The sequence below is a fragment of the Notolepis coatsorum genome, assembly GCF_963971535.1.
Source record: "Notolepis coatsorum genome assembly, chromosome: 19".
In the NCBI taxonomy this organism is placed as follows: Eukaryota; Metazoa; Chordata; class Actinopteri; order Aulopiformes; family Paralepididae; genus Notolepis; species Notolepis coatsorum.
Window position 1 is genome coordinate 18,701,845 of NC_140183.1, and position 12,914 is coordinate 18,714,758.

The window sequence follows — 12,914 nt, forward strand, 5'->3', positions numbered from 1 at the left end:
CCCCCCCCCCCCCCCCCGTAACGTGCCGAACCGCCACGTGACGGGAACCTTGAAGGACAGGGGGTGTACCCCTGACCGACAGAACAATGGGGAGAGGAAAGGTTACCAGTTCACCCCTTTACGACCCCACACCCATGATACGACGTAACGACAAAAAGAGAATATGACACAGTCATAGTCAGCTCTATGAAGCGTTTCACAGCTCCACACAGCGCACGAGCTAACCTGCTATCTGATTTTTACTAAGGAAAAACACAGAATAGAGAGGGCTCTAAGAACCCCGGTCCAACATACACATGTGCTTCTGTGGCCAGTACAACCCAGTTGTAGGTCACATGACACACACAACCCATCATCACCTACAAAAAATGGCAAAAACACTCAACAGAGGAACGCCGTTTTTTTCACAATGAGAGAATACATCATTCTTGATTAGTATCGACCACAGGCCTTGCTAAGCACACATGACAGCAACCAAACCAATTTCCCTTTAGGAAATAAGTTTCTCCAGCAGATTTAGCACAACCTCAGCAATCAAGCTGAGAGTTACATCGTATCCCTACCACACAAAAGACACAATTAATGCACAACATGTCTGATAGGAGGTGATAAAGTCCCCAGGGAACCGGGGGGGGAAACACAATCCTCCTATTTTACCCTCAATACGGCCAGTTAAAACAGGAAAACCTGTTAATGTGTGAACTCACTGTTCATTGTCATTACAGTCTGAGAAAGAACATTCTTTTACTCACTCGTCACCAAGCATAGCTTCATAGGTTAGTTGCCTTAGTAGTGAGTACACGGTACACATAAACACCATGATGTTTCTCACACAACAACCAGATCAATACATCACGACCTGCATGGAGAAGCTAACTGCCAGTGACAAAAACAGCTCACACACAACCCGCAACGTATCTCAAATGCATTGCAACAACACACGTTTTGGGAAAAAACACCGTTATTCACAATACATTTAGCAAGGTAAAACCAGAAGACGTGTTTATGAGGTCTGGCCAACCCCGTACCTGCCCGGAACGCAGATCAGCGAAGTGCAGTCACAAGCCACCGTAGAACACAGCCGTCCCGTGTTGTTCGATCCGGGCAGCGTCGCCGCTCCACCAGTCGCTACAGTCCTCTTTGTTGACGCAATCCCCGTCTAGGCTCAGGCAGGGTCGACGAACATCCCCTGTCAAGGATGACGTCGTGGTCAAGAGTGTAAAACATGTTAAAAATCAAAGCACGTTCAACAGAATAGCATCAAGCTAACGGCTGCTCCAACCATTCGGGTGCTATTGCTTCCGCTCGCGAGACGCCGATCTACGACGCACGCGATCAGGAGCGAGCTCCCGGCGGCGCGCGAGAAGCCAAGCTACCCCGCGCCAGGCCACCGACCGGCTAACCGTAAGCTATGAACATGTAAACAATGACATAACACTCACCCAGACAGGCCGCCGTTCTGAACCCTCCTCACTTTTTAAGAGAAAAGAGAAAACAAGACGTCAACACCGCTTCACAACGGTGACATTAACACGTCCGGCGGAATCAGCACAGTACCAACTGGCCTGTATAGCTGACTTTGAACATGAATCTGCCGCTATCGCACATTACATGCACATATCCCCTCGTGAAGGAATACTCTCATTTGGATATGAAAGATGGGGTCTTAACACGGTGACAGAGAGAATCCACTCGTCCAGAACACACAGGGATCACCAGTGTCAATGGTCGCGGCCCACTAGTTAAAACTATAATGGTCGCCAGACCAAGGCCTTCTGTCGCCTAGACGGCTAAACAAAGGACCCTAGCCTGGGGCCGGTTTCCATAAACTTTGTCAAGTAGCCCCCATAGCACTAACAGACAAGTGGAGCCCGCCAGCAAACACTACTCACCCAACCTGGAACGCACCGCTCCTCACAACAGCGGCATGTCCGACAGTTCAGCTGTGGCCTGACAGGTTTCACCCCAACAAACACAGCAAGGAACTGCAGTTGAGAAGCATGCAGCGGCGTGCTCCCAATACGAAAACCGGTGGAGGGTTTGTAGAATGATCATCATCTTCTAGACACTCCAGTACGAAGACAATATCGCCGTATTTTCTCGAAAAATAGTGAGAGAGAAAATAAAGATATGATGTCAACGTATCCTTGTTTCCCAAGCTGTTCCTAATCCAATTTCTTCCATCATGGTGTCAAGTGTGGGGATCTACCGAGGCACCTCTTCCTTGTGGTGAAAGCGAGAAGGAGGAGAGCAGGTGACCACACACCTGCTTATGAAGGTAAGCTGATGAGGGGTGTGGTCAGACTAATACTGGTATTAGAGGTACATTTGTGGTTTATTCAGTACGCGTGCACGTACGCGAGATAGTGCAGTAGCGATGCCAAGCTAAGCCACTAACGATACAGAACTGCTTTATATCCTGCTTACTGTCCTGAACCAATATAAAGAACTGCTTGATATCCTGTTTACTGTCCTGAAGCAATAGAAAGAAGTAAGAACTGCTTACTGTCCCGAACCACTAGAAATAACTGCTTTATATCCGCAGACTCGTTGAAATTTGACTTGTGAAATTGCATTACACCTGGCATCCGTGATCATTAGAGCAAGAGTTGCCTTGCTCACACGAGTAATAATAATAATACATGTAAGGTTATGGTGGTCATCTTCATTATCATCATCATCATCATCATCATCATCATCATCATCATAATCATCATCATCGTCATCATCGTCATCATCATCATCATTTGGGGCAGCAGTGGCCTAAAGTGGGCTTGTGACAGGAAGTTCGCTGGTTCAATCCCCCAGACTGGCAGGAATATTTCTGGATGGGGAAATTAATGAATAACACTCTCCCTTCCCTCAATACCAACCTGCTGAAGTGCCCTTGAGCAAGGCACGTAACGCCCAACTGCTCCAGTGGATCTCCTAGTGGTCAACCGTGTCAGATTGTGGTTGTACTGGGCAGCTCCTAGTGGTCAACTGTGTCAGACTGTGGTTGTACTGGGCAGCTCCTAGTGGTCAACAGTGTCAGACTGTGGTTGTACTGGGCAGCTCCTTGTGGTCAACAGTGTCAGACTGTGGTTGTACTGGGCAGCTCCTAGTGGTCAACTGTGTCAGTCTGTGGTTGTACTGGTCAGCTCCTAGTGGTCAACAGTGTCAGACTGTGGTTGTACTGGGCAGCTCCTAGTGGTCAACAGTGTCAGACTGTGGTTGTACTGGGCAGCTCCTAGTGGTCAACAGTGTCAGACTGTGGTTGTACTGGGCAGCTCCTAGTGGTCAACAGTGTCAGACTGTGGTTGTACTGGGCAGTTCCTAGTGGTCAACAGTGTCAGACTATGGTTGTACTGGGGAAAAAACTGGTTAAAAACATAACCTACCCTGGTAAATAAAGGTAAAAAAACAACTTACCCTGATAAAGAAAGGTTATAAACAGAACCTACCCTGGTAAATAAAGGTTAAAAACAGAACTGACCCTGGTAAATAAAGGTTAAAAACAGAACCTACCCTGGTAAATAAAGGTTAAAAACAGAACTGACCCTGGTAAATAAAGGTTAAAAACAGAACTGACCCTGGTAAATAAAGGTTAAAAACAGAACTGACCCTGGTAAATAAAGGTTAAAAACAGAACCTACCCTGGTAAATAAAGGTTAAAAACAGAACCTACCCTGGTAAATAAAGGTTAAAAACAGAACCTACCCTGGTAAATAAAGGTTAAAAACAGAACCTACCCTGGTAAATAAAGGTTAAAAACAGAACCTACCCTGGTAAATAAAGGTTAAAAACAGAACCTACCCTGGTAAATAAAGGTTAAAAACAGAACCTACCCTGGTAAATAAAGGTTAAAAACAGAACCTACCCTGGTAAATAAAGGTTAAAAAACAGAACCTACCCTGGGCCCCGTTCCACGTACCTGGATAACTGAGTTAGCCGGATAACTTTAACTGGATAACTGAGTTAGCCGGACTTTCCGGTTCCCCGTACGTGGATTTTCCAAATCACCATGACAACAGATCCAAAAGTTTGAGCCTGGTCGAAAGCAGAGTTTAAGTTCAAGTTAGCCTGAACCATCGCCACGCCCCTGCAAAAAAGTGACAGCCCGTTTCCTGAAACTATTCCCACAGTCTACGATCTGCATTATACCATTCTGAATTACGTTTTTGTGCTCCATTCTTCCAGAGGGGGCTTTTGAAATGTAAAATAGACCCAAAATGCTGATACTAAATTCACTTTGTCCTAAATAATGCACGTTATATATACCGTGGCGCTCGCTCGGTGCGATGTACACATTATGACGTGGTTATTTTAATTGTAACTGGGATTAAGATGTCTGATGAGATGCGCTATTTGACGGATTTGAGGAATTGAATGAGCCGTTGACGTCACATTAATGAATGAGGATAAAGAAATAAAACTTCATTCAAAATAAGGAATATTCTAAACACGGGTCTCTCGTTCATTAATGTATAAACAATGAATTTATCCCATCTGGCACAGTGGCCCAGCGGTAGTGCTCAAGCCTGCCAACCCAGCGACCGGGGTTCAAAACCCTGTTTTTCCAATATAATTTTCTTGAATATAATATTAATGATTATACGCCAAAGTAGCCTGGTTTTAAGTTAAAATATTATAAATCTACATGCATTGAGGATGTCATTCTTTATATAGCTCTCAACGTGCACCAAATTGAATTATTCCTATATTGCAAAAAGAAGGAAAAGACTAGGGTCTCGAACACCGGTAGTCTGCGTGAAAGTCAAACGAACAACCCGTTAGACCACAGTAGAGATAAGTTAAAGATCGACTATACATCAATCAATGGGTAAGAGAGCCGTATCGTAATTCTGTTTAACAGTTTAACTAATTATTTTCGCTAGCAAGATCTCATTTGATTATTCAATCCAGCAGGCAAGTTTAAAGAAATATAATCTGATTGATTGAGGTAATGAGGGACTTAAAATTAGCCTATAGATAACGCATTTAACTTGTCGGCGAGGCGATTGAGCCGTATTGCAATCTGTCAATAAAGTTTCAAATCAATTAATCAATCAATGCCGTTAGAGAATCAGGATCTCTGCCATCGATACGTGCTGGCTTTTCACCTGAAGCGGCCGCGCGCATTTAGCCTGAGTCGCAAGTCTGGCTTGAGTTAACGAGACTGAATCCACCTTCGAGGAACAGGAAAATCCCGACTTCAAACATCGGGTTAACTGAAGCTGGATAATGACATCTTGATCGACTTAGTTGAACCACGTACGAGGAATGGGGCCCTGGTAAATAAAGGTTAAAAACAGAACCAACCCTTATAAAAAAAGGTTAAAAACAGAACCTACCCTGGTAAATAAAGGTTAAAAACAGAACCTACCCTGGTAAATAAGAAAGAATCATCATCATCATCTTACAACTCCCATGCTTCAAGAAATATGGGCCCTGTTTCTTGTACGTGGTTCAACTAAGTCGATCAAGATGTCATTATCCAGCTTCAGTTAACCCAATGTTTGAAGCCGGGATTTTCCTGTTCCACGAAGGTGGATTCAGTCTCGTTAACTCAAGCCAGACTTGCGACTCAGGCTAAATGCGCGCGGCCGCTTTAGGTGAAAAGCCAGCACGTATCGATGGCAGAGATCCTGATTCTCTAACGGCATTGATTGATTAATTGATTTAAGACTTTATTGACAGATTGCAATACGGCTCAATCGCCTCGCCGACAAGTTAAATGCGTTATCTATAGGCTAATTTTAAGTCCCTCATTACCTCAATCAATCAGATTATATTTCTTTAAACTTGCCTGCTGGATTGAATAATCAAATGAGATCTTGCTAGCGAAAATAATTAGTTAACTGTTATACAGAATTACGAAACGGCTCTCTTACCCATTGATTGATGTATAGTCAATCTTTAACTTATCTCCAATGTGGTCTAACGGGTTGTTCTTTTGACTTTCACACAGACGACCGGGGTTCGAGACCCTAGTCGTCTCCTTCTTTTTGCAATATAGGAATAATTCAATTTGGTGCACGTTGAGAGCTATATAAAGAATGACATCCTCAATGCATGTAGATTTATAATATTTTAACTTAAAACCAGGCTACTTTGGCGTATAATCATTAATATTATATTCAAAAAAATCATATTGGAGACACCGGGTTTTGAACCCCGGTCGCTGGGTTGGCAGGCTTGAGCACTACCGCTGCACCACTGTGCCAGATGGGATAAATTCATTGTTTATACATTAATGAACGAGAGACCCGTGTTTAGAATATCCTTTGTTTTGAATGAAGTTTATCTCTTTATCCTCATTCATTAATGTGACGTCAACGGCTCATTCAATTTCTCAAATCCGTCAAACAGCGCATCTCATCAGACATCTTAATCCCAGTTACAATTAAAATAACCACATAATGTGTACATCGCACGAGCGAGCGCCACCGTCGCCACGGTATATATAACGTGCATTATTTAGGACAAAGTGAATTTAGTATCAGCATTTTGGGTCTATTTTACATTTCAAAAGCCCCCTCTGGAAGAATGGAGCACAAAAACGTAATTCAGAATGGTATAATGCAGATCGTAGACTGTGGGAATAGTTTCAGGAAACGGGCTGTCACTTCTTTGCGGGGGCGTGGCGATGGATCAGGCTAACTTGAACTTAAACTCTGCTTTCGACCAGGCTCAAACTTTTGGATCTGTTGTCATGGTGATTTGGAAAATCCACGTACAGGGAACCGGAAAGTCCGGCTAACTCAGTTATCCAGTTAAAGTTATCCGGCTAACTCAGTTATCCAGGTACAAGAAACAGGGCCATGATGTCACTGAAAATAAAGTTTGAAAGTGTCAAGGACGAACACTGAATAAATGTGAGGCGTCACAGAAAGAATGTTGTGGATGAACAGCATTTAAAAACAGAACAAACGCTTCTGCTTTCCAGAGTTTGATAGGAGAGTTAACAGATACGTATTATGTGACCAGGCCTGGAAAACAGGGTAATATTGAGCAAGCTTCAATATTTTTTTAACATTATATCAAAGTACAAGTTCCATTTAATTTCTTGCGCCAGTAGTTTTGACTGCTGTTTGATTGGTTACACCTCTTGAATGATTAAGAGCAGCAATTCTTTCTCAAACAGCAAGGCTGTTTTTTAACAACAATGCTATGCTGTATTCAGTAGTGTAATAGTATTCTATGAAGTTGTGCTGTATTTTCCTCTGATCGATATGTGCGGTATAATCATGAACAGCAGTGGGAAATTATTCAGTTCATATACTCTCTGTCATTGATGATCGTTCTTTGCTTCCTAGTGCTTCATTGAGGGAGGAAATATGTTCAGAGTGGCTATGTGTAACTTGTGAAATGGAAATACTGTTTGATGATGCATATGAAGATAATGTTTCAGATGTATTAGGTTGGTAGACAGTTTTACTTTAGAAAATTAAGCACTTTCAGCTATAATGCTTCATGGAGGTGGGACTGGCTCGGGAGTGGGGTTATATCTTTTAGCTCCTACATTGGTTGTCTGGTCAATTACAATCACTACAAATGTGATGGAAACATTTTAGAATGATGAATATATTTTTCTGATTTAAATATTGAAATAATTTACTTTGTTATTGTTAGCATTTTTACCAATATGATCCATCAATGAACACCATTTAATTTCTCGCGCCTGTTGCTTTGACTGCTGTTTGATTGGTTACACCTTTTGAATGATTAAGAGCAGCAATATTTTCTCAAACAGCAAGGCTGTTTTTTAACAACAATGCTATGCTGTATTCAGTAGTGTAATAGTATTCTATGAAGTTGTGTTGTATCTTCCTCTGATCGATATGTGCGTTATAATCATGAACAGAAACAGCCGTAAGTGAAGATGATGTTCCTGTGTACAGCTCCCTGTCCTAACTGATTGAGTGGTCAAGACTATACTTTCAGGGATCATTTCTATAGTTTCTGACTTGTGAAATGTGTTTATAAGGTGTTTGGTTTTGCTAACCACAATGAAGATATGAGATATTTCCTTCTGAGCGTGAAGAGGGCAGTGGGAAATGATTCAGTTCATATACTCTCTGTCATTGATGATCGTTCTTTGCTTCATTGAGGGAGGAAATATGTTCAGAGTGGCTATGTGTAACTTGTGAAATGAAAATATGTTTGATGATGAATATGAAGATAATGTTACAGATGTATTAGGTTGGTAGACAGTTTTACTTTAGAAAATTAAGCGCTTTCAGCTATGATGCTTCATGGAGGTGGGACTGGCTTGGGAGTGGGGTTATATCTTTTAGCTCTTACATTGGTTGTCTGGTAAATTACAATCACTACAACTGTAATGGAAAAATTTTAGAATGATGAATATATTTTTCAGATTTAAACATTGAAATCATTGACTTTGTTATTGTTAGCATTCTTACCAATTATCAGTGAGAAACAAAAGTCATACCCAATAACAAAGCGCATTGTTCTTCAGTCTTTAAAAAGGGGGTCATTACAGTATACATCTTTCTACATAGCAATTGTAAAGATTTAGGAAATATGTATATTTTAGTACCATTGACTTGGACTAGCATTGCTAATAAATCCTGGAAAATAACATGAAACAGCAGTTTCTTGGGTTGAAAAATTATTATCGAAATTGGCGCCGCAGGGGGACTAGCGATTAACCAATCGGCGTGACGGGCGGGACTTACAGGGCAGATTGTTGGTCAACTTTTTCCACCTAAATGGTTCACTAATATACTGTATGTTTCTGACAACATTTGAGGCGAGAAATAGGATATTATGCAAATGGCCAGATCTTAATTCACATTTGATCTTACAACGCTTGTTTGACAGTTTGATCTGAATTCCGTGAGCCGGGCAACCGATGAACCACAAACGTGTCTGTACAAGCTGACCGAAGACAACAGAAAGTCACTGTTCTTGCATTTCTTTGTTTTATATATTGTATATTTTGTATACTGTTTGGTCTTTATTCTTTTTACTGTATGAAGCACAATTTCAGGAGGGTCATACAGAACCAAGGATTTCACTATAATGTACATGTACCTTATATATGTGACAAATAAAACAAAACTTGAACTTGAACACACAGTACATTTCAGTGAGCTTGCCTCGGTCAGCTTGTACAGACAAGGAGCTTGGCTTGTGGCTAAACTAGCTAGAGCTAGTAAAAAGAACAGCATGGATTGTGCTGAGAAAGGACTCTTTAACTGATCATTAATGGTAAGTATAGGAAATAGGGCCAGGGTTCCAAAGATCAGAACAATCCCTTGTAATGTTTCACACCAATGCGCTTTGTTCAGGACATCAAACACTCCGGGATGCAAATCAAACATGAATAAGTGAAAGACTACATTCTCACTGAGCCACACGTGTACTTTCTGATTGAGTCACGAGACGGTACAACTCAAACACATCATGCACCATTGGGCAAAGACACAACAACAATAAATCACAACTACAGTGCTACAGATGCAACACAAATGCACAGAAATATATATACAGTATATGTGACCGAGCCCAGCAGTTCGTGGCACAAGTCTCCCTCTGTAATTTTACAGATTTTTACAGATTATGAAAGTACAGAATGTAAACTTTCAAATGATGTATATGATGATACATTGAAATCTGAAAATATTTGAAGAAGATATGCTTATTTTAATCTAGTTAAACCTCAAGTCTCAGAGCAGAGAAAATCCAATCCAAAATGTGGCTGCATTTTTACAAGGTGTCACAAACTCCCTTTTTAAAACACGTTTTTATTATTTAGAGATACTATAACTGTTAGCTGTTACAGTAAATATGTTCTTAAACATTCAAACTGTGATCATATGGAGACATGAGTCTCTTACCACTGGGCCCGGTCACATATATATATATATATATATATACTATGACCGTTTTCTCGCTTTATGGAATTTATGGATACTGTTAGTATGGGAGTGGGTGTTGAAACATAATTACCACACACACAAGTGCACAAACACAACACAGAACATGGACTCGGCCTTGCCATCGCCCGAGTTGAGAGGCGAGGTTACCTGTGTTTTTTGTAAGTAGGGGTCAGGGGGGAGTGGCTTAGTAGGAGGAGCAGGCCTCTCATGAACCTGACGGGAGAGAGAGAGTTGGCAGAGGAGGAGAGAGGTTGACAGCCAGTGAAGTCACATGCACAGGAAGTGAGGTCAGTCGATCAAGTGAAGAGGAAAGAAGCAGTGGCTCAGGAGGCAGAGCGGTCGTTTGGTAATCACAGGGTTACTGAGGGTCACTTGTGCGAGACACTTGACCCCTGACTGCTCCCGATGAGCAGGTTGGCACTTTGCATGGGTTGCCTCCGCCGTGAACGTGTGAGTGAATGGGTGAATGTGAGGCATCGATTGTAAAGCGCTATACAAATGCAGTCCATAATCCGATGCTGTGTCAGTAACTAGCATTGAGTTTTGACCTAATCCGATGCTGTGTCAGTAACTAGCATTGAGTTTTGGCCTAATCCGATGCTGTGTCAGTAACTAGCATTGAGTTTTGACCGAATCCGATGCTGTGTCAATAACTAGCATTGAGTTTTGACCTAATCCAATGCTGTGTCAATAACTAGCATTGAGTTTTGGCCTAATCCGATGCTGTGTCAATAACTAGCCTTGAGTTTTGACCTAATCCGATGCTGTGTCAGTAACTAGCATTGAGTTTTGACCTAATCCGATGCTGTGTCAGTAACTAGCATTGAGTCTTGGCGTAATCCGATGCTGTGTCAGTAACTAGCATTGAGTTTTCGCCTTATCCGATGCTGTGTCAATAACTAGCGTTGAGTTTTGACCTAATCCAATGCTGTGTCAGTAACTAGCATTGAGTCTTGGCCTAATCCGATGCTGTGTCAATAACTGGCATTGAGCTTTTCCTAAATCAATCAAAGCAACCAAGGTGACCTGCTGGTTAGGAGAGACATATTCCATAACCGGAGGAGGGGTCACAGCCAATGGGGCCCCATTCCTGCTGAAGCACTGGGGGGCGCTGCAGCTTGCGGCCCCTGCCTGCGCTCTATACACTCTGTTGAAACGTCTGGATGAATGGTGTGTGTGTAAATCGACAATAGAGACGCATGTCGATTTAAAGGGAGTTTCCACCACAACAATAAAGCTACCCTTTCACTGCCGCACTACCAAACGGTTCAACCTTTCACTGCGACAATACACAGAAGGTTATCCCTTTCACTGCCACACTACAGAAGGTTAACCCCTTCTGTAGTGTGGCAGTGAAAGGGTTAAAGGAATTGACCAGATTGAGGCATAGCTGATTAATTCTCTCTATGTGGCCAAAGAGATCTCTGCACAGGAGCATCAACTGGGGAAGGTGCTGATTTGGTAGAGCTATATGTCACTGAAGAACTACAACAATAGAGTTTCCTGAATACCTCGACCGTCTCTCGATCAGCTTCGCACTGTCTCCCACCAGGTAACGTACAGTAGTAACCGGAAGTAACTTCACAACTCGGAGCAGACTGGCCATACTATAGGGTTATATAGAAGGGGTGGAGTGGACTGCGGAGCTCTATAGGGAAGTTATACTGTTCACAGATACACTAAGCTTACTCATGTCTGCTGAAAAAGTCAGCTTTTCTGATTTTGTGAATTCAGCAAAACCCTGTCTGGCCAGACAGACTCGTGCCGGAGGTTGTTGTTGTGGTGAAGATCATTCCTCCTGAAACAACGTAGTCTACTTCTGTATTGTAATCCTGCAGGCATGGCATCAGAACCCTCTGTGTCTCCTCTACTCTGTCTCCCTCTCAGCCTTACTACTGTCTCAATAAAGAACCCTCTCTCCTGTGTCTCCCCTACTCTGTCTCCCTCTCAGCCTTACTACTGTCTCAATAAAGAACCTTCTCTCCTGTGTCTCCCCTACTCTGTCTCTCAGTCTTCCTACTGTCTCGATAAAGAACCTTCTCTCCTGTGTCTCCCCTACTCTGTCTCTCAGCCTTCCTACTGTCTCAATAAAGAACCCTCTCTCCTGTGTCTCCCCTACTCTGTCTCTCAGCCTTCCTACTGTCTCAATAAAGAACCCTCTCTCCTGTGTCTCCCCTACTCTGTCTCTCAGCCTTCCTACTGTCTCAATAAAGAACCCTCTCTCCTGTGTCTCCCCTACTCTGTCTCTCAGCCTTCCTACTGTCTCAATAAATAACCTTCTCTCCTGTGTCTCCCCTACTCTGTCTCCCTCTCAGCCTTACTACTGTCTCAATAAAGAACCCTCTCTCCTGTGTCTCCCCTACTCTGTCTCTCAGCCTTCTTACTGTCTCAATAAAGAACCTTCTCTCCTGTGTCTCCCCTACTCTGTCTCCCTCTCAGCCTTCCTACTGTCTCAATAAAGAACCTTCTCTCCTGTGTCTCCCCTACTCTGTCTCCCTCTCAGCCTTACTACTGTCTCAATAAAGAACCCTCTCTCCTGTGTCTACCCTACTCTGTCTCTCAGCCTTCCTACTGTCTCAATAAAGAACCTTCTCTCCTGTGTCTCCCCTACTCTGTCTCTCAGCCTTCCTACTGTCTCAATAAAGAACCTTCTCTCCTGTGTCTCCCCTACTCTGTCTACCACGAGATCGGTCTTGGATGAATTTTTACTTGGTCTTGACTCTGTCTTGGAGAAGGAGGACGGTCGAGACCACAACTAACTCTTATCATCACAACATATGGAAAGGTGAGTGTCAATTGAAGCTAGCAAAGATTAGCTAACGTCAGTTCCATAATGTTAGTGTATTGTTATCTAACTCATTAGTTAGATAGTGACGGATTAGGATACAAAAATAACTAAACGGCCCTGGCATTCATGACATACAGCGGCCTGATTTCCGAATCCAACACATTTCCAAATCCGACACCCATTTCAAACAACGAACCACACTGACCTTGTAAATCCACACACTTACGTTACACGTCACC

The 12,914-nt window shown here is 42.7% G+C and overlaps 1 protein-coding gene across 1 annotated transcript in view; it reads right to left on the bottom strand.

Moving 5' to 3' along the window:
• The window catches only part of adam15 (ADAM metallopeptidase domain 15), a 140,425-nt gene that overhangs the window by 17,605 nt on the left and 109,906 nt on the right, over positions 1-12,914 (bottom strand). Inside the window, exon 21 of the mRNA XM_084336564.1 lies at positions 10,035-10,100. Within this exon, the coding sequence (XP_084192690.1) occupies positions 10,035-10,100 (66 nt within the window). The remainder of the gene's footprint in view (positions 1-10,034; positions 10,101-12,914) is intronic.